General features: G+C 41.9%; 1 protein-coding gene across 4 annotated transcripts in view; it reads left to right on the top strand.

Moving 5' to 3' along the window:
- The window catches only part of LOC143291646 (uncharacterized), a 42142-nt gene extending 18685 nt beyond the window's left edge, over window positions 1–23457 (top strand). For 3 of the 4 annotated variants that reach the window (XM_076601630.1, XM_076601627.1, XM_076601629.1), the window contains exons 2-8: window positions 1922–2065; window positions 4781–4924; window positions 5980–6186; window positions 8545–8688; window positions 10057–10263; window positions 12350–12455; window positions 19912–23457. In XM_076601630.1, coding sequence (XP_076457745.1) covers window positions 1984–2065; window positions 4781–4924; window positions 5980–6186; window positions 8545–8688; window positions 10057–10263; window positions 12350–12455; window positions 19912–20374 — 1353 coding nt within the window. In that variant the 5' untranslated portion in view covers window positions 1922–1983 and the 3' untranslated portion in view covers window positions 20375–23457. The remainder of the gene's footprint in view (window positions 1–1921; window positions 2066–4780; window positions 4925–5979; window positions 6187–8544; window positions 8689–10056; window positions 10264–12349; window positions 12456–19911) is intronic. The other variant, XM_076601631.1, reaches the window with a different exon arrangement.
- Window positions 23458–25829: the final 2372 nt, after the last annotated feature.

Below are 25829 nucleotides of genomic sequence, written 5' to 3' on the forward strand. Positions count from 1 at the left end.
TGTAAACAAAGTGAGTCTATGTTTTAACCCGGTGTTCGGTTGTCTGTGTGTGTGTGTGTGTGTGTCTGTGTGTCCGTGGTAAACTTTAACATTGACATTTTCTCTGCAAATACTTTGTCAGTTGACACCAAATTAGGCATAAAAATAGGAAAAATTCAGTTCTTTCCAGTCATCTTGTTTAAAACAATATCGCACCTCTGGGATGGGCACAAAAAAATAAAAAATGAAGCCTAATTATATGCAAACTGCATTTACTGTTATATCTATATTTTTTGTATACTCTAAACTTGGCACTTTGATCTGATATTCTGACCCAACAACAAGAGCAGTCATTATTATCATTTTTTGTTCAAACGGGAACTTCTTTTGCTAAGCATGGAATTTTTATTTAATTTGCAAACGTTTTGGTGCAGCTAGTAAAAAAGGGAAATTACTCTGTAATTAATGCTAGGGGACTTAATTTATCCCAAGTGAGTCTTGAAGGCCTTGCCTCTCTTGTTTTATGTAAAGTCCTCTGTGCAACACCTTTGAGCATCGCAATACAGTTCATGGAAATCTGAGTGGTGTGGATCTCTACATGTACTCAGTCAGTGTTTGCACATTTCTTCTGTCTTTGCTGCTGTGTGCACATGTCAAATGACCGGTATAAGGACAGGCCTGGCGCTTCCTTTTTTGAGGAAGTGTCTGGGTTTGTTCCAATGTACCTTTTATTTACCTGTGTGCTAGCTGAATCGGTAGCGTAAGCAGCACTGACTTGAAGTTATGTACCTTGTGAATGGAGAGAGTTAACACTCTTTACTATTTCTTAATCATTTCATCTCCTCGAGAATTTGATCTTCTGTGTTTGTATACTTGGAAGGGGGTTCAGGCACAAGCAGGTCTGCACATATGTTGACCTGGGAGATTGGAATACTTAAATCTCCACCCTTTAGCCACCAGGCGCTGTTACTGAGATTCGAACAGGGATCCTCAGATTGAAAGCCCAATGCTTTAACCACTCAGCTATTGCGCCTGTCAAAGGAAAAAAAAGTTGTTGGTTTTTTTCATTTGACAGAAGGCAACAGATAAAACATGTTTTTGTTGTTGTTTTAGATAGTGTTTCTTTCCTTTCTTCTGACATTTATTTTCAAACACACCATCTCTTTTCCTTGTATTCATTAATCACTTTATCCAGTTTGTTTGTGATGTTTTGTTTGTTATTATTTAGTCACTTTTCTATGCATGATATTCATTGATGCAAAATCAATCATTTGATCAGCCATTCATTCACTCATCAGTCACTTTATTAGTATATGATTATGAATCAAGTGATTTGTTAACTGTTTCAATAGGGCTTGAGAAGATGATGTGGTAAACATTGAAAGCTAAATGCCAAATGTTCAAACTGGTCAGAGGTAAACTTAGTTTAATTTAAATGTATTTGATGCTTCAGTATCGTTCATTGACGGTTTGAAGATATTTTGCGCAAGTTTTTACTCATTACATGTTTGAAAAATAATTGAGAATTTTAAGGAATGTCCAGTCTTTTTTTTCTTTCTTTTTTTTAATTTTTTTTATTGAGATTATTGTTTAAATACAATGTTAATTAGACATCACAGTAGTATACATAGTGTACAATGTTTGATCGAGGTGAAAGTTAATTCCATGTATGTTTTTAAATCTGTCACTGAGACTAGTATATTTTCCTGTGTAAATATTTCAATATCACTGTTTTCAGATTAATACATTTTACTGTCGGCATGAAAAAAAATGTTCTTCAATGATACAGCCATACTCATACTCATAGATGATAACGTATCACACTGTCATTTTTACTGTGATTGGTTTGCGTTTGAAAAGCATTTGTTTGCTGATATACATTTGTTTATTGATAACACTTTGCAAATGTTTTCTTGCATTATGACCTGCTCCTCATTTGCAGATGTTGACAGTGAATACCAAGACTGAGATAACACCATCTCTTAAAGAATGTAAGCTGACAGAATGGTGCTGACGAAATTTTCACGATGTCCGCTGCTGATTTTGAGCATCCTTGTGATCTTTGCAGACTTTGTACGCAGTTCTGGTCAGTGATATTTTATGTGATTTGTGTTATTTTCTTGTCATTGAATTTTCATCATGGTGATGGGAATCAATTGTGATTTTGTATGTTTCAGGTTTTTTGGTTGTTTTTTTTGGTTTTTGTTTTTGTTTTTTGTGTTTTTTTTGTGGGGAGAAGGCAGGATGGTTTGCTCATAGTAATAATCTCAATTCAGTTCAAATTCTTTATTGTCCGCTTCAGAGTTTTTTCATGTAAAAAAGAAAATTTTATTTGGGCTCATTCAAATGCTCGCCAACAAATATCAAAGCAAAATGAAAAACAATTGCAAGACTGGCACACCCTTCCCTGATCACCACGCACACATCAATTATCATGTAAAAAGAACAGATGAAGGTGAAATGAATGAAAAACCTTTACACCCTTCTCAGATTGTTATGAACATTTTGTTCATCATATAGTGATTTACAAGGAAAATACTCAGAAAGATAATTATAATGTTATGGTACGGAAATGAAATAAGAATATACCAAAACCCGGAACACTTCTCTTATCAGTATGCAGTCATCAATCATCATATGAAAGAAAAAATAAAGTAATGTAACGTTTTAAAACATGAAATTACACTTGAAAGGTCTGAAACCAACACTGAGATTAAAAGCGTGCCCTCTGCAACAAAACAAAACTTTAAGCATTCAGTGATTCATGCACAGCTTACAGGTGTGTACACACACACACACTCACACACACACACACACACACACACACACACACACACACACACACACATCTACACCAATATTGTTGTGGATTGTCGACAACATAAGCCTTTTTCCAGCAATTACACTCAGGAGTTGTCAGATATGCTGTTTCACAAGGAAACATAGATTGATAGGTTGGTACATAGATAGATCTAAGATAGATGGATACACGCATGCACATTATAATCATGGTTACATGAATGGTAATTTGGCATTTACAACACTACATAGCTAGAGGAGAATGGGAGGAGAGAAAAATTAAGGGGGAGACAAAGCAAGGGGGGGTGGGGAGATGGGGGAGGGAGAGAGTACAAGAGATGAAAATTAATATATGTCAAGACAATGACTAAACAATTTGAACTGGAAATGGAATACACATGCTCATGTTACAAACACAGCAATTAAAATAACGCCATGTAAACAGTTGAAGGAGCAATAAAGAGTTTGAGGGAGAGAGACGGAGAGAGACAGATTCATACAGAGTTAGAGAGACGAATATGATTTTATGTAAGATTGATAATGCATATTAATATGATGAAATTAACGTATACAAATACATGTTTATGCACACATAATGAAAACATAAGGTAGTCAGTACACTATCATTAGAAGAATAAAACAGAGGGAGGGGGTAGGTGTGTGTTTATGTGAAGAGAGAGAGAGAGAGAGAGAGAGAGAGAGAGAGAGAGAGACTGGGCAGGTAGACAGAATGAAAAGGTGAGGGGGTGGGTGGGTATATCAGTTCATGTCAAGATAATAATCAAGCAATAAAAAGTAAAGTGAAAAGCCTGCATATGTTAGATAAAGTTTTGTTTTTTTTCATTTAAGCAAGAAGTAAAGAAAAGTAATGCCATGTAAACAATTGTGGAATCAAGGAATCTGAGAGAGAGAAATGTGTGGGCTGGGGGTGGGCTGGAGCAAATTCCAGTCACATTGTATATAAACTGGGTAGTGAGCTCATCCATTTATGTCATGTAATGATGTAATGATAAGTCATAGCAGATTATGCAAGGGAGATAATAGATCTTCAACCTTCACCCTTGAATAGGGCAAGGGGTGAGCAGATTTCCCTCCCAGTGGCATGGAAGATGGAAGCGCCACTGAGAAGTATCCACATCAATCAATCAAGTTGTCAGGGTCAAAGTTCTTTTCTAAACTTGATGCCACCTCGGGTTCCGTTGGATCATGAGATGTGATTCTAAAGTGTATCTAATTTTGATCATGTTATCAACATACCTTTGGAAGGAATATCATCTCAAAAGAAAGAAATGAAGTCAGTTTTCATTACTTAGTATTTGTCTCCAAAGTAAGGGGGATGCAATGATGAGTCATAACAGATGATGCAATAGATCTTCAACCTTAAATAGGTCAAGGGGCGAGAGGATTTCCCTCCCCCTGGCATGGAAGATGGAAGCACGTGCTGCAGCCTAACAAATTAATTCAGCGTCTGAAACCAACCTTGCTTGTCAAGTGTTTGTATGATGCGCTCGGTGAACGCCACATGTCACTACTACTAAACGCTGACAAAATATAGCAGATTAAAAATAATAAATAGAAAAGAGCGTTAACTTTTTGGCTGTGATTTTTAACAGTGGGAATTGTTCTGTATTTACAGTAAAAGATGGGGAAAATTATGTTTTTTGAAAGGCATGATCTTTTTGTGTTGTTTAATGGATACTGGGAGTGTGTTCCAGAGCTGTGAACTAGAACAGGCAGGGCTGGGTTGTTATGTCTACTCTGGGAATTGTGACATTCGATTTTGTTTGATTTCGATTCTCATTTACGGAACATTTCTTCAGTAGGTAGTCTGGAACACGATCTGTCACAATTTTGTGCATCAGTACTCCATTATTGTAAGTCAGACTTTGGTGTAGTGGTAGAATGTTAAGTTTTCTGTGGTCAGGTTTTGTCATGGATGAGGTTTTGTTTAGAACAATTATGATAGATAGTGTGTGTATGTGCATACACTTCTGGATTTCAGATCCACAGGTAGTGACCTGCAATATGCCCTCAGTGGTGAAAGGTCAGAAAGCAGAGTTGACCTGTGACTTTGGGGTCAACATGCAGGATGAGGGTCAGCGGCAGGAAATTTACATCGAGCGTCTGACTTCCAGTGGAGAGACAGGTGGGTTGAGGGTGGTGGTTGGTGCTGGAAATGATGAGGGCTTGAGGAGGGTTAATTTTCATTGTGATTTTGATATTTGATATTGTGATTTTGATGTTGGAGTGGAGTGGTGACCTAGTGGAAATGCATCTGTCAAGTAAAGGATGGAATCTGAGTGCACAGGATCCAATCCCACACTCATTGTAATTTTCTTTTCCTCTACTAGACCTTGAGTATTGGTCTGGACACTTGTCAGTTGGATGGGAGATTAACCCTTTCACTGCCAGTCAATTTAGAGTGCACAATTCCCTTGTGCTATAAAGACAGAGAAAAGATGGTGTCTAAGACTAGCTGGGGATTCCCCCTGTGATGTGTAGAAGATATGGCCTATCCTACCACCGAAAATAAAGAGCAGTAGGTTCATGGATAACAGACTAATGATCTGGTCACCCTTCAGTGACATGCGTCCTCTATCTAGCTGCTGCATAAATGCGAGTTTGGCGGTGAAAGGGTTAAACCGAGATCCTGTGTACTGCATGCACTAGAATATATATAGGTGGTGCCCAAATTTCTCACAGAGAAGTCTGTTGTGAAAAAACACACCAAAAAACCAACAACAAACGAATTATATATATATTTTTTTTACTATTTATTGCGTATAGTTTTTTGACCTGTGAAGCCCTGACATTGCCAGTTTTCCATTGTCATATGCAGAGTTTTAGGAAGCACCTTATGTCTGTGTGTGTGTGTGTGTGCGTGCGTGCATGCATGTGTGTGTATTTTTCTGTGTATGTATACATTATTACGTATGTCTGTATGCTAGTGGGCATATTCTCTCTCTCTCGATATATATATATATATATATATATATACAGACATTATGTCTGTGTACGCCTGCTTTAGTAGAGATGTTTGTGTGTTTATCTATCTATCTGTCTACCTATCTACCTATATGGATATAGATATGGACATGTATGTACTTTTGAAACATGATGAAGAGAGAGAGAGAGAGAGATGTACTTATGAAACAGGTTGTGATGGAAACAAGGACTTGAATTTTGAATTGTTTTGCACAGAATATATTGCATATTGCATTCGGCATGGATACCCTGATTACAAGTGTGAGCCGCTGTCAGGCCTGACACGGTTGGACTTCTCCAACATCACTCGGTACCTGACGGTCGGTCTGTCCTCGGTCAGCCAGGAGGATGAAGGGGACTACATCTGCCAAGTTGCTGATCCTGACTGGCCGGTGTTAAAGACATGCAACTTTGCTCTGAAGAGTGAGTGTTTCTTCTTTCCAATCTTTGGGAAATTATCTATCTTTTAGGCTCATATGTGTAAAGAGAGTGAGTATGAAATTACTTATTCTCTGTGCACACAGGAGTCAAGAGAAGGCTTTGCCTCTCTTCCTTCAGCCCTGAAATGGCCCCTTTGTGGTCAGCTGGCATGTGAGCAACTTGATTTTTCCACCTGTCATTGTATGTTTCAGTTTAGATTATTTTAATCTGAAAAAAATCATGAATTTTCTTTTGTTTTGATTTTCCTTTCCTTTCCATAAGTGTATAGCATCTCTCTTTCTCTCTCTCTCTACACACACACACACACACACACACACACATATATATATATATATATAGAGAGAGAGAGAGAGAGAGAGAGAGGGAGAGAGAGATTTCTCTGTAACTTATCTCTTTGTCTAAGATATCCTTCCGTCTTGAGAGACGATAGCTGCACCAGAAATTTAGTCACTGCCGGGTGTTGCACTTCCTGCTGTGGCTGTGCAGACCAATGCTGGAGTGGCAGTCTCCATGGCATGTAGGACAGTAAAGGAAGATGCTGCTTGATTTACTGAATTTGACTTGCATGTGGCTTTTTTTTTCTCCTTCGCAAGTTAATGTGGCTTCTCTCTGCTTGTTTCACTCCTCTCTGAATGGCACATTTCCAGGGTCCACATGAGTCTGCAAGGCTTTCTGAATACTGCACATTAATACCTGTACTTTTCAGACTCCGTTTGCATGTGTCTTTGAATCTCAGTCAGGGACAGCCTTGAGACCTAGATACCTCTGATAGTTCACCATACAGCAGATCTTTAGGAATACGGTCTTCATCCATTCGGCGAACATGATGGAACCAGCGAGGGCGTTGTTGACTCAGAAAGGCAGAGACAGTTGGCAAGCCTGCACACTTAAGCACTTCAGTATTTGGGATCTTGTTTTGCCATTGGATTCCAAGAATGTGTCTGAGGCAGCGGAGATGGAAACTGTTTAGTCTCTTCTCTTGGGTGGAATATGTGGTCCATGTTTCACTAGAGTAGAGTAGGGTGCTTAGAATGCAAGGTCTGTACACCTGCATCTTGGTGTTCTCTGTCAAGTTTTTGATTGACCACTCCCTCTTGTGAAGTTTGGTCATGACCTCAGCAGCCTTTGCAATTCTTGAATTGATTGCTGACTCGAGAGAAAGATTCGAGGTTATTTTCGACCCCAGATACTGAAAGCGGTCAACAGAGTTGAGGAGGGTTAATGCCCTGTCCCATCACTTCCGTTTTCTTCAGGCCAATGGTGAGGCCAAATTTGTTGCATGCTTGCACAAGGTGGTCTATGAGTCTCTGAAGAACCTCCTGTGTGTGTGTCGCCAATGCATCAGCATCGGTGAAAAGAGCCTTTCTGATGATTACATGCCTGACTTTGGTCTTGGCTCTGAGTCTGGCCAGGTTGAAAAGCTTTCCGTTGGATCTTGTGTTTATGTAAACACCATCTTTGTTGTTTGAAGATGTATAAGATAGGAGCATGGAGAAACACATGTCAAAAAGTGTTGGGGCGAGAGTTCTCAACCCTGCTGGACTTCAAACCAATGCTTATTTGGAACAGGTCAGACACTGCTCCATTATAGCACTCTGTGCTGTACATGTCCTTGTGAAAGGATTCGACAATGGCCAGTAATTTGAGGGGACAGCCTATCTTCCTCAGAAGTGTGAACAGTCTGCTCCTGCTAACTAGATGAAGGGCCCTTGTCAGGTCGATGAAGGCAAGGTAGAGTGGTTGGTTTTGCTCTTGGCATTTTCCCCCCAGCTGACAGAGAAAATCATGTCGATGGTGGATCTGCCTGCCCTAAACCCACATTGTGACATGGCGTGCTGCCAGAACTTGAGATCGGGCCAGGATGACTTTTGCAAGGGTTTTGCCAACAATGCTGAGTGGAAAGATGCCGTAGTAGCTGTTAGTCGCTACCGTCGCCCTTGTTCTTGTACAGGGTCAGATGTTGGCATCTCACATGTCCTGCGGTTCAGAGCCTTCCCCCCAGCACATGCAGAGTAATTTGTGCAGATCCTGAAGTAGTGCTGCTTTCCTGCATTTGATGACCTCAGGGGTTACCCCATCCTCTCCTCGGGCCTTTCCAACTGTCAGACAGTCTGTGGCCCTGCTCAGCTCTTCTTCAGTTGGCTCTGTATCCAGCGCTTCCATGACAGACAGCTCCTGAATAGCGCTCAGAGCTGCTTTTGATACATTTTGCCTGAGATAAATATCTCTCTCTCAATTTTTTAGATGCTATAAACTAACGTATGTGTGTTTGTGTGTGTGTGTGTGTGTGTGTGTGTGTGTGTGTGTGTGTGTGTGTGTGTGTGCACTTCTGCATTTCAGATCCACAGGTAGTGACCTGCAATATGCCTTCAGTGGTGAAAGGTCACAAGGCAGAGTTGACCTGTGACTTTGGGGTCAACATGCAGGATGAGGGTCAGCAGCAGGAAATTTACATCGAGCGTCAGACTTCCAGTGAAGAGACAGGTGTGTTGAGGGTGGTGGTTAGTGCTTGAAATGATAAAGGTTTGATACTGGTTCATTTTCATTGTGATCATGAAATTGGAGTGGAGTGGTGGCCTAGTGGAAACACATCTGTCTAGTAAGCAAGAGAATATGAGAGCAGAGGATCAAATACCACACTAATCAGAATTTTCTTCTCCTCCACAAGACCTTGAGTGGTGGTCAGGACACATTAGTCAGTTGGATGAAACATTAAACTGAGGTCCTATGCGCGGCATCCTCAAAGAGCACTAAAAGAATTGGCGACAACAAAAGGATTTTCCGTTGCAAAAATCATCAGAAAGATCCACTTTGATAGAAAACAAAAAAACTTGCAGACATAAAAAAACAGCAACAACATAGGTAGTGCCTTACTGTGGCAACATTTTTTAAAAACGGATTTTATTCATTTTTTTTTTATACATACATGTATAGAAAAACAACAGCAAAAACAAACAGAACAAACCAAACCGGAAAAAACACACCTAAAAACCAAAAAGAAAAAAAAAAACATTAAAAAAAAAAACACACACACACACAAACACACACATATACTGTATAAACAAACAAACAAAAACTCCCCCCAAAATGCAAAGAACAGATTTCGAAACATAACATTAAATAGCAAATAGTATCATCAAAAGAAACAGATGAACAAAATGCTTGTCATTATAAAGTAATCTGGTCTTCATAATCAGTGTCTGCAGCTGGATATACTTCCTCTTCTTTTTTTTTTTTCTTTTTTTTTTAAGCAGCAAAAGACAAAGGTTAGCTGACAAGGTAGAAAAAAGCTCCAATTGTATGCACACTTAGGACACATTATCACTGTTTACAAGTGATGGGGTTGATTTACACACACACACACACACACACACACACAAGCATACACATACACACACATGTATCTTTACATACACATACACATACATGGGTATGTGTCATATTCACTTAATTCAGTTCACACCAGATATAATACTTTCAGTGCTGTTATCAAGATTAATAAATGGTTTACTGCGGCAACATACTGTTCACAGGGAGAGCAGCCCAGATTTCACACTGAGTATACAATTGTGATACAATTTTTGTTTATTGCATATGGTTTTTGACCTGTGAAACCCTGACATTGCAAATTTTCCATTGCTGTTTGCCAAGATTTAGCAAGCACCTTGTGTGTGTGTGTGTGTGTGTGTGTGTGTGTGTGTTTCTATGTATGTATAAATTATTGTGTGTGTTTGGATGCTGGCAGAATATATATATATAGAGAGAGAGAGAGAGGGAGAGAGAGAGAGAGATGTACTTATGAAACAGGTTGTGATGGAAAAAAGGACTTGAATTTCAAATTGTTTTGCACAGAATATATTGCATATTGCATTCGGCATGGATACCCTGATTACAAGTGTGAGCCGCTGCCAGGCGTGACACGGTTGGACTTCTCCAACATCACTCGGTACCTGACGGTCGGTCTGTCCTCGGTCAGCCAGGAGGATGAAGGGGGCTACATCTGCCAAGTTGCTGATCCTGACTGGCCAGCGCCAAAGACATGCGACTTTTCTCTGAAGAGTGAGTGTCTCTTCTTCCCTCTCTTTGGGAAATTATCTACGTTTTGAGGTCATTTGTGTAAAGAGAGTGAGTCTATGAAATAACCCTGTTTCGATTTGTGTGAATATGTGTGTGTGTACATGTACATGTGTGTGTCCTCTTGGTAAACTTGACAGATTCATTTTTCCTGGAAAAGCTTTGCCAGTTAACACCAAATTTGGCTTAAAACTGGGGGAAAAATCACACATTCCACTTGTAATAACACTTTTTTAGGAGAACTCAAAGGATTGGGAAGAAGCAGTAAATGTTTCCACGATCATATATTTTTACTATTACATTTTCTTTCTCATAAAAGTTGAGCACTTCAAAATTACATATTTCAGCATAGCGTAAAAAGCAGTCTTTTTCTTATTTTTAGTTAAAATATTTCTTCATCTGCTTGGTATGGAAGTTATGTTGATACATCTCTGCTTTGAGTAGCCCAAATTTGCCATGTAATGGGACATGAATCTGAGTATACCAGGGGAAATAATTTCTTGAAAATAGATCTCACTCATCTGGAAGATAAAAATGATATGACTCAAACAGTCAAAGCATGAAATGTCTGCTTTGTTTTGTAATCAGTGTGAAGGCCTTACACTATTTTCATCAGCCTGAGAGGTTGTTTTGTTTAAGCTTCAGATTGTTCTAGCTTATGTCTGGTCTGCATTGAAGGAAGGTCAGAGCAGGTATCATATGGTTTCAGTTGAGGTGTCTATGTGGTTCCCAGGGTCAGTCTCTTTGCTTCATTTTCATTTCTAACTTCAGGAGGCTGCTTGGAAAAAAGAGTAGTGACCCCTAGTCCATCATCATTCTCGCGGAGAACAAAATGATTGGTAAAGTCAAAAGAGATGGCGTTTTTCAATGCCTTTGGCTGCCATTGCCTTCAGTATTTCAGAACAGCACTTTCAGTATGTTTTCTGAAGGTCAGCGTCCTATGGAACTATATTTCTAAGTAATGTAGACTATCAGTTTTCTCAGTTTTTAAATCTGTTGAATGAAACCAACAGGGGTGATTTGCTTACAGTTACTGAAGAGTGCATAGCAATGGGGATTTTTTTAATTAAAATTTTTTTTAGAGAAATAATTTATTAATTTTTTTCTTGATTATCTATTTATGTATTTATTTATTTATTATTTCATTTTATTTTATCTCTCTATATATTTTAAAAATAAAATTATTTGTTTATTTATTTTTATTTTTTATCTGTATTCATTATTTAAAAAGAATTTTTTTTTAATATATTGTTATTATTATTTTTTTTTAGATATTCATTTGCTTCTTTATTTGTTTTATTATTTATTCTTTTTTTTTCTCAAGGCCTGACTAAGCGTGTTGGGTTATGCTGCTGGTCAGGCATTGGCTTAGCAGATGTGGTGTAGCGTATATGGATTTGTCCGAATGCAGTGACGCCTCCTAGAGCTCCTGATACTGATACTGACATCACTGCGCGATATTGTTTGGTTATTTCTGGACGGCTGCAGTTGTGTCTGGTGCTTATTTTGAAGTTGAAAAGACAGTGCCATCATCCCCAAAGGCAAACACACAAGCCCAAGGCCTTGCACATAAACACTGTAAAGGACAAGGGAAAGATATGATCCTTGTGGCAGTCCCACAGAATGTTTATTGGGTGTAGATACCAGATATCCAGTCCAGCCTTCAAGGCGTAGAACAATAGTTTTTCCCCAGTATATCACAGGAACAACACTTTGTGCTTGTGGCTCTGATCGAGTTTGTATGTATCTCTGTCTCTCTCTGTATATGTATATATCTTTGAATGTATTTTTGTATGTATGTATGTATGCATTGTGCTTTTTTGTATGCATAGTTTGCTGGGTAGATTTGTTTTGTCTCTGAAACATTGGTGTAATGTGTTGTTTCATATCATATGTTTTGAAAAGTATCTAGAGCAGTTTTTTTTCATAGAGTGTGATATGAGTATCCATTGTTAGAGCAGTTTTCTTCATAGAGTGTGATATTAAGCATCCATTGTTATGATTGTTGTTGTATTAAGTGGAAAATTATTTGTGCAAACTTTGATCTTGTTTTGTTTTGTTTCTCCTTTAGCTCCTGAAGACAACCCTGTGGTGATCATTTTTGTGACTCTGTGCGTGATTCTGGTGGTGGTGATTGTGGTGATCTGCTGCTACATGAAGAGGCTGAAAGTAAAAAGGTAAGTAGTTGTTGCAGATGAGATGTGTCTGGTTTGAATCGTTTTGCCTTGCTGGTGCCAGGGTCACCTCCCCCTGTGGTGTGTTGGCTCTGGAGCCAGGGTCACCTCCCCCTGTGGGAGGGTGTTGGTTCTGGAGCCAGGGTCACCTCCCACCCCCCCCTGTGGGGTGTTGGTTCTGGTGCCAGGGTCACCTCCCCCTGTGGGGTGTTGGTTCTGGAGCCAGGGTCACCTCCCCCTGTGGGGTGTTGGTTCTGGTGCCAGGGTCACCTCCCCCTGTGGGAGGGTGTTGGTTCTGGTGCCAGGGTCACCTCCCCCTGTGGGGTGTTGGTTCTGGAGCCAGGGTCACCTCCCCCTGTGGGGTGTTGGCTCTGGAGCCAGGGTCACCTCCCCCTGTGGGAGGGTGTTGGCTCTGGAGCCAGGGTCACCTCCCCCTGTGGGAGGGTGTTGGTTCTGGAGCCAGGGTCACCTCCCCCTGTGGGAGGGTGTTGGCTCTGGAGCCAGGGTCACCTCCCCCCTGTGGGAGGGTGTTGGTTCTGGAGCCAGGGTCACCTCCCCCTGTGGGAGGGTGTTGGTTCTGGAGCCAGGGTCACCTCCCCCTGTGGGAGGGTGTTGGTTCTGGAGCCAGGGTCACCTCCCCCTGTGGGGTGTTGGTTCTGGAGCCAGGGTCACCTCCCCCTGTGGGAGGGTGTTGGTTCAGGAGCCAGGGTCACCTCCCCCTGTGGGAGGGTGTTGGTTCTGGAGCCAGGGTCACCTCCCCCTGTGGGGTGTTGGTTCTGGAGCCAGGGTCACCTCCCCCTGTGGGAGGGTGTTGGTTCTAGAGCCAGGGTCACCTCCCCCTGTGTGGTGTTGGTTCTGGAGCCAGGGTCACCTCCCCCTGTGGGGTGTTGGTTCAGGAGCCAGGGTCACCTCCCCCCTGTGGGATGTTGGTTCTGGAGCCAGGGTCACCTCCCCCTGTGTGGTGTTGGTTCTGGAGCCAGGGTCACCTCCCCCTGTGGGATGTTGGTTCTGGAGCCAGGGTCACCTCCCCCTGTGTGGTGTTGGTTCTGGAGCCAGGGTCATCTCCCCCTGTGGGAGGGTGTTGGTTCTGGAGCCAGGGTCACCTACCCCTATGGGAGGGTGTTGGTTCTAGAGCCAGGGAATGATGCAGAGCAATGTGCTTGTACAGGCATGTCTGCAGCTGCACTCCTCACAGTCTGCATTCTCTGACAGGAGTGCAGGGAGGTGCACACATGTGTACACATGAACTCAGCACTTTCAAACATATGCTTTCAACACACACACACACACACACACACACACACACACAGTTACACATGCACACATACACATACATACAAACACATTTTTGTTTATGCATACACCCACACATTCACACACACACACACACACGCATATATATATATATATATATATATCAGACACACACATTCACATACATATTCACACACATGCACATGCATACGCACGTGTGCACACACGCACACACATATAAAAAAATATATTCACATGAACACACACACAAACACACACACATCTAAACATTTATTTTCTCTCTCTCTCTCTCTCTCTCTCTTCTTCCTTTCCTCCTCATTGTAAGTGTAACTCATTCTGTTACTTTTATTTTTTCCATAATTACTCCCCTTCACTCAGCTGAAATATAGTGAAATGACGTTAGATTAACCTCTTGACTGCGCTGTTGACGTACGGCGTACGTCATGAAATGTCGCTCACCAATGCTGTGTTGACGTGCGCCGTACGTCATGTTACAACGTTCTATGTTTCGAGTCCCTCATTACAGAAAATACAGTCTGCTAACCATTAAATTAGCTCCCCTGAGAGCTCTTTATCTCCTGAGTTCCATAAGCTAAAATTATTCATTGGATTGTCATATTTATGGCGAAAGTTTTGCAAGTTTGTACGAAGCTCAAGTTGTGTTTGCAAAGCCATGGCTGAATGCAGACAAACCCCAACACTTGCACTTGTATTGAAAGAATTCTTTCGCGATGCAAACAGTAGAGATGAAGATTGTGGACTGAATGAGACAGAACTGCGTGAAGTTGATGCTGAAGACGCTGATTTTGACAGTGGAGGGGGGTGGGAGGTGCAGTTGCTTGACGAAACTGAAGACTGACAAGCTCAGCTGATTCAAGATGCAGGTGGGTGTTTACGAGGTTTGTCAGTTTATTATTTGCTTTCTGTTTGTTGTAACAATGAATATGACTGCATTGTGTGTGTTTTGAATGTGTTAGCTGTGGTAAGTGGCTTCGTCAGTCACTGATCAGTGTGTGTGAGTGAGAGAGAGTCAGTCACGTGGGTACTGTGTCTGACCATCACAGCCCAGGGGGGCGTGGCTTGCTGGCTGGCTCATTGTTGATGACAGCGTGTGTCGCTCGCCTGCAGCTTTCTGTGTTCGTTCCTGAGTGTGTATTGGTTTGTTGTTGTTGTGTGGTGTGTGTGTGTGTGAGTGAGAGAGAGAGAGAGAGAGGGGGGGGGGGGGAAGAGATGAGATGATGTTTATAAAACTGAAATCAGAGAATGATACACAGAACTGTATGCCTAAATTACTTTGTAAATTCAACACTTGTAGATGTGTGTGTGTGTGTGTGTGTGATGTGTTGTCATTTTGTTTTGTATGAGAAAGAGAGAATGAAGGGGGTATGGCATACCATGAACCAGTTTCAGTGTGTGTGTGTTTTGGGGGTTTGGGGTGGGGGGGTGAGGTAGGTATGTGTGTGTTTGTATTTCAGCTTCTGAAAACAATCAGAAATAAAATGGTACCATTTCATGATCTTTTTATATGTAAAAAACAAAAAACAAACCCCAAACCCAACAAACTTAGTCTTTTATGCAATGTGTTTCAGGTATGCAGCATGGTGATGATGTTCATCCTGGGTCATCAGGAGTTGACAGCTTGCCACAAACCTACAGCTGAAGACCAGCAGCAGCAAGACCAAAGGGCAGTAAACAAGCCTCCAGCAATTCTGGATTAACAAAAACATGGGTGCCATGGACCATCATGACCAACAACTGCAGCCCTACGATGTCACAAGGAAAACCCTGAAGTGGTATAAATAGCTGAGTGTGCATTTTCTACAAATTGCCATGCTGAATGCACACATCCTCTACAAAAAAGCAGGCATCAGCAGTACACTCCTGGACTTCAGAAGGATGTAATTAGTGCCATGATTTTTGGTGACCAAGACACTGCTAAAGATGACCACGCTGTTTGCCTTGTGTGGACGACACTTCATCCCACCTACCCCACAGAAGGCCTGGCCACAAAGGAGGTGCAGTCTGCTGGAAGAAAGGACAAAGAAAGGATGTGAGGTTCTACTGCCCAGACTGCCCCAGCAAACCAGCACTGTGTCTTGAAGACTGTTTCTGCAAGTGCCACACACAGCATTTTTACTGGCGATAGATCCTGGGTGAGTACACCCTTTTCATTCTTTGTGTGGACTGTGTTGGAGTCTTATGCACCTGGACACTGTTGCTCAGCCTTGACAGTGTGTGTGGTTGATCACAACAGTCACAAGAAAGACAGGTTGACAACCTGGTTGATATTGTAGCACCTACATGGTGGAATGACAGTCCCAATTTATTTTATTAATGCATTTTATGGAATTTTTCTGTCAGATTGACTCATTATTTGAACATGTGAGTATCAAAAACAAAATCTTTGTTCATTTTCCTTTCATTTGATATATACTTTTATGCACTTATCTTCAGTACTTTTTGAAATGTAAGCAAATTAAAATCATTGGCGTGTTTTTCTTGTTTTTCTGAAAATTTTCTCAGCATAGGCCATAGCAAAATGTACTAGCAGTGAAGGGGTTAACAACACCAACAACAACAACAAGAGCGAACAAGCATAAACAAATAAAAAATTGAAGACTGTTGATGCCAATTTTCAAGTTTGATGAAGAGAAACCTACCCATTGAAGTGTATTCTAAAAGGTGAATGGCTATCAAAAAAAAAGAAGAAAAAAATCCTTTACAGAAAAACAAAGACCTTGAAGACAGATCAGTGAATTTCCTTTCTGCAGTGTTCACTGGGTGTATATGCTTTGCAGTCTACACTTTGTAAATTTCTTGAATAGGTGTTATGTGCATTGCAAAATATCAGGGGATATATCAACCAAAAGCACACAAGGGAGTTTGACAGACACATTACTGCTTTTGTATCTTGCCCCCATTATTGGTTGCATAAAATTTTGAAAAGAACGTAGACACTTTCTCATTTTATTTAGTATGTGGTCTGTGTGGTAGTTTCAGAAAGTTTTGATTGGTTGGTGTGAGAAGAAAGCCCCAAAACTTTGCAAGTTATTGTGGTTGTGTTTTGAGGACTTTTGCGTTTTTGGATTTTTGGCCTTTTTTAATCTTTTTTTTGTTTTTTTTAAATCTCAGTCTGTAAGGTCTGGAAGTGTTTACTTGTCTTTTGTTCCTTTGACTGTGCATGAAAAGGTGAAGAATGGACAGTGTCACGGCTCGTAGCATTCATTTGTGCGTGTATTCGTATGTTCGTCTCCCTTCTCCTCCTCTCCCTTTCCCCTCTCCTTTCCCCTCTCCCTTTCCCTTCTCCCTTTCTCCCTCCTCTCTCCCCCTTTTGCTCTATCGTTCTCTTGTGTGCTCAGTTCTGTTCCAAACTGATGCACGTGAATCTGTTGTGATGTGTGTCCGACATGTCCTTAGTCATTCTTGCTCTGAACTCTTGAGATGAGTTCGGAGTTGACGTCGTTGTGAAGGAAGAGTTTTGCTTTGCCTTTGGTGCCGAGCTTTGGAAGGAGAAGTGTCGCCGTTCCAGCAAGTGAGCTGTTGGGTGCCCTCTTGGACAGTCGTGGGGCTCGATTCTTGTGTGACCCCCTTCTGCCTTTGTGTGGATCTGTGTTTCGTGTTCTCTCCTGGGCCAGTGGTGAGCCTGATTCCTGCCTGGTGACAGGTGAGGGGGGAGTTGTATAGTTTGTCCTCATGGTGTTAGTGTCATAACTTATGACATTTGGTTGTATTTTGGGGATTGTTTTAACGGAAATCTTTTAAATCCAGTATTCTTTTATTTCTAAATATTTTGGGATAATTGATAAGGTTGTGTTTAGGGTTGTTTTGCTATGTATTCAGCTCGAGTTGTTTCTGATTCATTTCCTTTGTGAACTGTGTCCAACTGCAGCCTATGATTTCCAAAACGTTTGTGTGGTATTTGAAATGTGATTGGTAGATTGCAATGTTGGCTCATTGAGTTTGTTTCGGTAGTTTGAAACCACAAGGATAGATACCGACATTTTTGTCATTTAGGGTAAATGTCTCTTTTGGATTGCATGAGAGTTTAACTCCTTCATTACTGGATAAATCATAAACATTTCATGTACTTTGGCGTTCGTAGCATTGTGTGAAATTGACTGTATATGATAAGATAACCAATTATTTCCTTAGTGCATTCCGTATCATTCCAGGAAGGGGGTGGGGGGGGGTACTCTTTCATAATGTTAGAGTGTAATCTACAGAGATATGGGAGTTGTTACAGATTTGTTCCCTGTGATTCTTCCTGTTGGTTCTCCCTGACTGCCACCCCAACGGGACTCCAGGATTCACTTTTCCGTCATTCCACCTCATCCCTGTCTGTTCCAAACTCCCTCACTCCCACTCCTTTCCCCGACCCCCATATTTTCCAACGCCCTCGCCCACAGTCCCTCCTCCCATTTCCACCCTCTCCGTTTCTGCGGGCGTACGACTAAGGCCAGTTCAGTGATGCTGTCCTTCAACAGATGAACGTGACTTTGGTTCAAGTGAACTGACATTTTTTTCCTTTTGCGTAGATCTGTGCTGCTGTTATTAGGGCTTACTGTGTCTTGATCAAGCTGCTATGATGTAATTCAAGAGTGTTGCTGTAGTTAAGTGTTTCAATTTGTGTGTCTGGACCAGGGTATTCAACATGTACAACAGTAAAGAATTGAGCTGATTTATCTATGTCTCTGTGTTTTGTGTTGTGGGGGTGTTAGTTAGTCTGGGAAGGTGCGGGGGGTTCATGGGCAACCCCTTATGGGTTGTGACAGACAGAATGAATAGACAAAAGGCAGCAGATCTCCTTCATAAGGTTTGAAATGAATTGAGTACCAATCACTTAGAATAAATTGAGTACCACAGTCACTTGGAATTTCTGCAGGGTAGCCAACTCTTGAAAAAATCAACATCAGCGCTTCAGCAACAGGTACAGTGTTAATATTCTTCAGTGGCACAGCTTGATGAAATCCAGTTGCCACATCAATAACAGTAAGAACATACCTGTAACCATTTTCGAAAGATGGGGGGGGAAAGGACCAACCAGATCAGCTTCAATGTGTTGAAACAGTACATCAGTAATGGGCATTTTGTCCAGAGGAACTGGGTGTACACGACCCTTTGCCTTTGTTCTTCTTCTTTCTTCTTCTTGTTCAAGCCTTTGTCTTCTGACACACATCACATGTCCATGCTCATGTACAATAAGATGAACAGTAGACCCCCCCCCCCCCCCCCCCCCCCCCCCCCCCCCCCCTAAAAAAGGAGGAGAACCCTTTGCCAGGTACGTCTTACGCCACAGTGTCCTCCTGGGATGCTGTCATGTGCTCTGACAGGGTTTTCTGTTTCCTTCATCAATAAGCAAACATCACTGGCATACCAAACTAAAACTGTGTCTTTTTTTTGGAAGATGTGCTATTGATATATTGAATAAGATAGGAGCAGTTGCTAAACCTTGAGGCAGACCCATTTGTAGAGGCCTAGCTTTGGAATATGAACGTCCCAATCTTACCTGGATTGATCTAATTGAGAGGAAGTTCTCGGTGAAATGAAACATGTGACCAGGCCTACCAATATCTTTTCACTTTATACAAAAGTCAACTTTGCCGTACTTCATCATGATGAATATGCTTTCCTGACACAAAAGGATGTTGCAAGAATGTTTCATAATTTGCAAATTGTTGCTTTATTAGTGTTGTAACTTTCATTAAAAATTCAACAGCCGACTGACCTTTTCTAAAGGCAGCGTGATTCTCAGGGATTATCGTGAATTTTTTTGTTTTTTTGTCTTATTTGCAGGAGTGAAGTATTTTCCTTTGTATTATTTTTCGTCAGTTTACACATGTGGGATGTTAGTGTTATTGGTCTGTAACTATTTTTGTCAGTTCTGGGTTTTCCTTGTTTGTGTATTGGAACCACAATCGATTGTTTTCAAAGTAGTGGTAGCTGAGCATCATTCCAACAATTCTGGAGAAAAAGAAACATATGCAGAAAATTATCAAATCAGTGGCAAATGTTGTAATATTTAATTGGCAAATGTTGTAATATTTAATTGGAAATTCCATCAAGACGAAGGTTTCACTGTTGTTTTTTGTGTGTGACTTTCACATTCTCTCTCTTTCTCTCTCTCTCTCCAGCTTTTCTCTCATGTACTTTCTGTCTGTCTCACTTCCTTGATCATTTTGCGCAGGTGGCGTTCATGGGTACCGCACTCGCGTCTTTTTAGAGAATCAGAACCCCTCCTTCCCAGACGAGGCAGAAGCACACAGACCGAGGACACAGGTGAGAAGGAATACAAAAGTCCACCGGCACAGTCCACAGACAGTGGCACACAGATCACTGCCACAAGTCTGCCAGCACTGACCGCTGACAAGGAGACGCAGACCACAAGTCTTCCGAAAGAGATGGAGGACACTAAGCCACAGATCACTATAATTCAGGCGACCGAGTGTCCGCAGATCACTGAGATAATTCAGGTGACAGAGACCGCAGACAAAGGCACAATGACCATGGACACATGTCTGACAACAAAGACCACAGACAAAGGCACACAGACCACTGACCAAGGTCTGCCGACACAGACCTCACACAGAAGACCATGGCAACGACCAAGACATAAAGACACACAGACCACTGACAGTCAGTTGATTTGAACCTCTAGATTTGGGGGCAACGACATAGATGTGTCACTGGGCGTTGGCTTCAGGTTCCGTACATAGTTTTTATCTTCATCGAGTCAGAAGACGAGGAAAATGTGCCATGGAATCCCATAAAGTTGAATAAAATATTGAAACCATCAGAGGAAGTAGATCCTGGGAGAGAGTTAACTCAACATTGATGGTGTGACTCACTTTGTAAACTCATGGAAGACTGACTGTTGACATTGTAATGGTCAGGGGAAACGATCTGGTGTTCTGCAAGGAAACTGTCACAGCACTGTCTGCAGATAGAACTGTCACCATAGGACTGTTCTGTTTGTTGTTTTTTCCGTCGTTGTTTTTGCAGATTTATATGTAACACATGCAAGAAAGAACTCTTCCTTGAAGTGATTCTTCCTTTGAGTGCTGCCAGTGTCCTATCCTTTTTCGTGAGCATGTATGCATTCTGTGTGTAGGCCTGTTGACCCTTTTCAGTACTGCCAGGATTGGGCAACCTTCTCCACACTGGAGTCTTCAGCCAGTCTGGAGATGATTTTAAAACTAAACGAATGGCAGTTTGCATCGATAATCTTCAGCCAGAAATCTTCAGATGATTTAAAAACATAACAACTCTGCCTATGCTGGTCCGAAGCCTGGATGCGAAAGGAGTATTGGACGAAGGGCTAGCAAACCCTCTCTGTTGAAAAAATCCCTACTACAAAAATGCTGAGTGTAGTGTAGTGTGTAAAAACAAAATGAATGTTTTGCATACACCATTCGTATGATAAAATTGCCGCACCTCCCTATGTTTACAATGATCATCATCATTGGTGTCACGGTCTGGATCAAAAGCACTGTATACATCGGGAACAGTTTGTTTCAAATTTTCCAAGTAGTGAAACACCACTTTCTAGCTGTGTTTGTAAGAGACGTTTAAAAATAGAGAATGCTTTAGCTGTGCATGGATTTAATCTGTAAGTTGACTGTAGGTTTATCAGTCATGTCCCTTCCCTTATTCTTTGCATGTAGTTGAAAGGTTGAAAAGCCTCTGATGAATCTAGATTTGATGCCTGAGCATTGCTTGATTGTAGATGTGAAAAACAAAACCAGATTTTTTTTAAGTTAAAAAGAAACTGCTCAAACTGTGCCCAAACTTCTTCAGTATGTTTGCTGGGAGGTTATCTTTGCGAGAGTCCCTTATTCTTAAAACAAATTTGAAAGGTTGTAAATCGTTCGATGAACCAGGTTTAGACATGGACTCGATGGAGATACAGACACTGGCACCTTGCTGGGGCATAGGGTGGAATGAATCCAGGTCTGTTATATGGATCCCGCAGATTCTGTCAGGACTGGATCCCACAAGATATGCAAGAGTACTGGTAAGTTCAGGTTCCTGGCAGTTTTTGTCAGGAATGGATGTGCGACATCTGCCAGTGTTGAGGTTTGGATGTTGTCGTTCCTGTTCAACTGATACACTTGTCCCTTGTTCATTTTCTTTGTATATACTTCATGGAACCCAGAACAGATTTGCCAGTGTTGAGGTTTGAAAGTTGTTTTTTGTTGCGATGGTTACTGTTGTCCCTTGTTCATTTTTGTTGTAATATTATGATTCATGGGACACTGAAGATCTAGGACAGTGTCGTAAGCTTTAGCTGGGGTGGAGTTTGAGGACAAAATTATTTCAGAACATTATAGTTTCTTCAGGGAGTGCACCTTGATTAACTTTGTTTCTTATTTGAATGTTTAATTGCCCAGACAGTTTTCAAAATCTCTCAATAACCAACTTGAGCAGAACATGGCAAGAAAAACCAGGCAAATAGGTAAAACAAATGTTGTAAAATTGTCTTAAAATTGGCACTTTAAAATGACGAGACACAGCCTATGGGGGCCAGTTGCAAGGGATAAAAAAATCCTTAGGGGACTAAAATAAATTCTTGGTCAATCCCAAGTTTTTAAAAACTGCACACTGCACCATGACCATGATATTTGCTGACAGGCATTTCAAGTGAGCCGAAAGAGAATATTCTGTTTGGGTTGAAGCAGACAATAAAGTATTTTGAATTGAATTTGTTTGTGTGTGAAATGTAACAGTTTTTCCTTTCTACTTTTGTTCTGTTGACAACATTTGTTGGACATCTGTGCTTATTTCCCCATTGTTTGCTGCTTCTGAAGTGTACCATGAGAAAATATGCTTTTTTTCAGTGTTTGGATTGTTCACTTCTGAAGTGTGCCTATAGTGTGTCGATAGGAAAAACAAATAAAACTGCATGCAGGAAAAAATACCAAAAAAATGGGTGGCGCTGTAGTGTAGCGATGCGCTCTCCCTGGGGAGAGCAGCCCAAATTTCACACAGAGAAATCTGTTGAGACAAAAAAGAAATACAAATGCAAATACAAAAGAATATTTGCTCCTTTTTCCAGTGGATTTTGTAAGAGAGTGTGTTGTGGAACTGTTATGTGATGATGTCTTGGTGCTTGTGACAGAACTTGAGCCACACAGTGATGAACCACACTGGAATCTGCTTCAGTCCATGGAGAATGACCCTTGTGGTTGTATTGATGAAACATTGTTGCTGGCTTTGAGTTAAAGGAAAGAATCAGTACAGCAGAACTGCGCATTTTTTTTAAAAATGTATTTTTCTCCTGCTTCCTGTTTGGGTTACCGCTTAAAGGTTCAGTCAGTTGACGAGAGTGTGTGAAGATTTATACAGTATTATGATTTTGTTGTACAGAAAGTTGTAGAGAATTTCATTCATCAATTTGGTTTTTTGCGGTATTTATATTTGTACGCAGGTGTAAGTTGTCTATTGTTATTCAGGAGACGGTTCCAGGCAGTGCTAAAGTTTTAACCGGTGAACTATGTAAACAGATGTTGTTTCTGTTGCTTTTTTTTGTTTTGTTTTTTTGTTATTCCTTTCTTTATGTTTTGCTGAAGGTGAAGGGGTTACAGTGGAAGAGATGGGGCCTCATATTGTCTGCCTGGCTCTGTATGTCATGTGGTGAACTTGAGCCACACAGTGATGAACCACAGGGTTACAGTGGAAGAGATGGGGCCTCATATTGTCTGCCTGGCTCTGTATGTCATGTGGAAATCTGTGTTTGAGTAATTTTTGTTTGAATGGAAACAAACTGATCATGTTTTGTTTCTGCTGTTTCATTGATTTTTTTTTTTTTGTCAATGACTATACTTTTTTTCTCACCAGAATGATGATGGCGTGTGTTGGCTTCAGTGTGTGATATTACAGTGGCAGCTTGCAAAGAGTATGTGACATTTATTTTGTAAAAATGCAAAACTATGCTTAGATCCATCTACAAAAACTCAAAGGCGAATGTTACGAAAACATGCATGAAAAGTTATTTAAAGACAGATGATAAAAGTTGTTCTTTGGAAAGTTGTTCAAAGACATGTGTGAAAAGTAGTTTCATGGAAAGTTGTCAAAAGACCGAAGTGGAAAAGTTGTTTCATGGAGAGTTGTTCAAAGACAGATGTGAGAAGTTCTCAAGAGTGAGAAAGATCAACCAAGTGGCTTTGACCTGCGTCTGATGGAATGTTTGCTTTTGCATCAAGAAGTAGGTAACTCTGCTCCTGATCCCCAAATCCCTAGCCTCCCACCCCCTCCTGTCTTTTCTTTCTCTCTGCCCCCCCACACAATATGTTAATTTCCTTTCCCATTGGCCCATTCTGCTTGCAAATCTCCCTCCTTCTGCCTGTCCCCCTTCCTCCGTCTCCATCCCTCTCTTTGTCTCCCTTCCTCTGTCCCCCCCCCCCCCTTCTCTCTCTGTCTCCTCTCTCTCTGTCCCCCACCCTCCCTCTGTCTCCTCTCTCTCTCTGTCCCCCACCCTCCCTCTGTCTCCTCTCTCTCTCTCGCTGTCCCCCACCCTCCCTCTGTCTCCTCTCTCTCTCGCTGTCCCCCACCCTCCCTCTGTCTCCTCTCTCTCTCGCTGTCCCCCGCCCTCCCTCTGTCTCCTCTCTCTCGCTGTCCCCCACCCTCCCTCTGTCTCCTCTCTCTCTCTCGCTGTCCCCCACCCTCCGTCTCCTCTCTCTCTGTCTCCCACCCTCCCTCTGTCTCCTCCTCTCTCTCTGTCTCCCACTCTCCCTCTGTCTCCTCTCTCTCTCTCGCTGTCCCCCACCCTCCCTCTGTCTTTTCCTCTCTCTCTGTCTCCCACTCTCCCTCTGTCTCCTCTCTCTCTCTCTCGCTGTCCCCCACCCTCCCTCTGTCTCCTCTCTCTCTCTCTCTCGCTGTCCCCCACCCTCCCTCTGTCTCCTCTCTCTCTCTCTCTCGCTGTCCCCCACCCTCCCTGTCTCCTACTCTCTCGCTGTCCCCCACCCTTCCTCTGTCTCCTCCTCTCTCTCTCTGTCTCCCACCCTCTCTCTCAGAGGAAGGGGGACAGGGAGAGAGGAAGGGAGACTGAGGGAGGGAGACAGGCAGAAGAGGGAGATTTGCAAGCAGAATGGGCCAATGGGAACTCTGATCTTTGAATTACTATAGACAGTAGCAAAGGGGTCGGTTATGTCTTATTTATTGTATGTTGTTGTTCTTTTCTTGCTTTCTCATCGTGTTTTGTTTTGCTCTTCTCTTTTTTTCTTCTTCTCGTTCTATTTCTTATGCATGCATAAATCTATTCATTTCCTTCTATCATAATCATGGCAAATGTCCAAGTAATATTGGTGATTGTGGTAGTCACTGTAGCATGCTGCACTTGCCACATGTAGATTTCAGAGACAGTAACAGTACTGTACCTTTTGAACACTCAGATGTTTCTGGAACTTCCATACTGATGACATCTCTCTCTCTCTCTCTGACTCACTGTCCTATCCATCTGTCAATCTTAGTGTGTGGGGGGAGGGAGGGGGTGCTGTCAGTGTGCGCGCGCGTGTATGTATGTGTGCGCTTGCGCGCGAGCGTCAGTGTGTGTATGCATGTGTGTGCACGGGTGTGGGTGTGTGTGTGTGTGGGGGAGGGCGGGGGTTGTTTTCTTCATTATGAATACCCTTCTGCATGAAAACCTTTTCCTTTCATTTATGTGTTGCAATTTGTAATAGATGTAGATTAGCAAGGACAGATTGGAAGAATAGGCTATGCCTAAAATCCTAATCCTTGAATAAAAAACGTTGAGTTCTGAGTTCTCTCTGCCTCCCACCTCCCTGTCTCCTTCTCCTCTCTCGCTCTCTGTCTCCCACTGTCTCCTCCTCCTCTCTCTCCCACTCTCTCCTCCTCTCTCTGTGTCTCCCCCGCTCTCTCTGTGTCCCCCACCCTCTCTCTGTCTCCTCCTCTCTTTCTCTCTCTGTCTCCCACCCTCCCTCTGCCTCCTCCATCTCTCTGGGTCTCTCTTTTCCCCTCTTCCTTTCTCTTTCCTCATTCTCCACTCCCATCCCTCCTCCCAGCATCTTTGATGTGGGTTTTTTTTCATGTCAGCTGATTATTTGTGTATCATTATTTAAGATTTATTTGATGATATATTCACAAGCG

The sequence above is a fragment of the Babylonia areolata genome, chromosome 17 (assembly GCF_041734735.1).
Source record: "Babylonia areolata isolate BAREFJ2019XMU chromosome 17, ASM4173473v1, whole genome shotgun sequence".
NCBI lineage: Eukaryota > Metazoa > Mollusca > Gastropoda > Neogastropoda > Buccinidae > Babylonia > Babylonia areolata.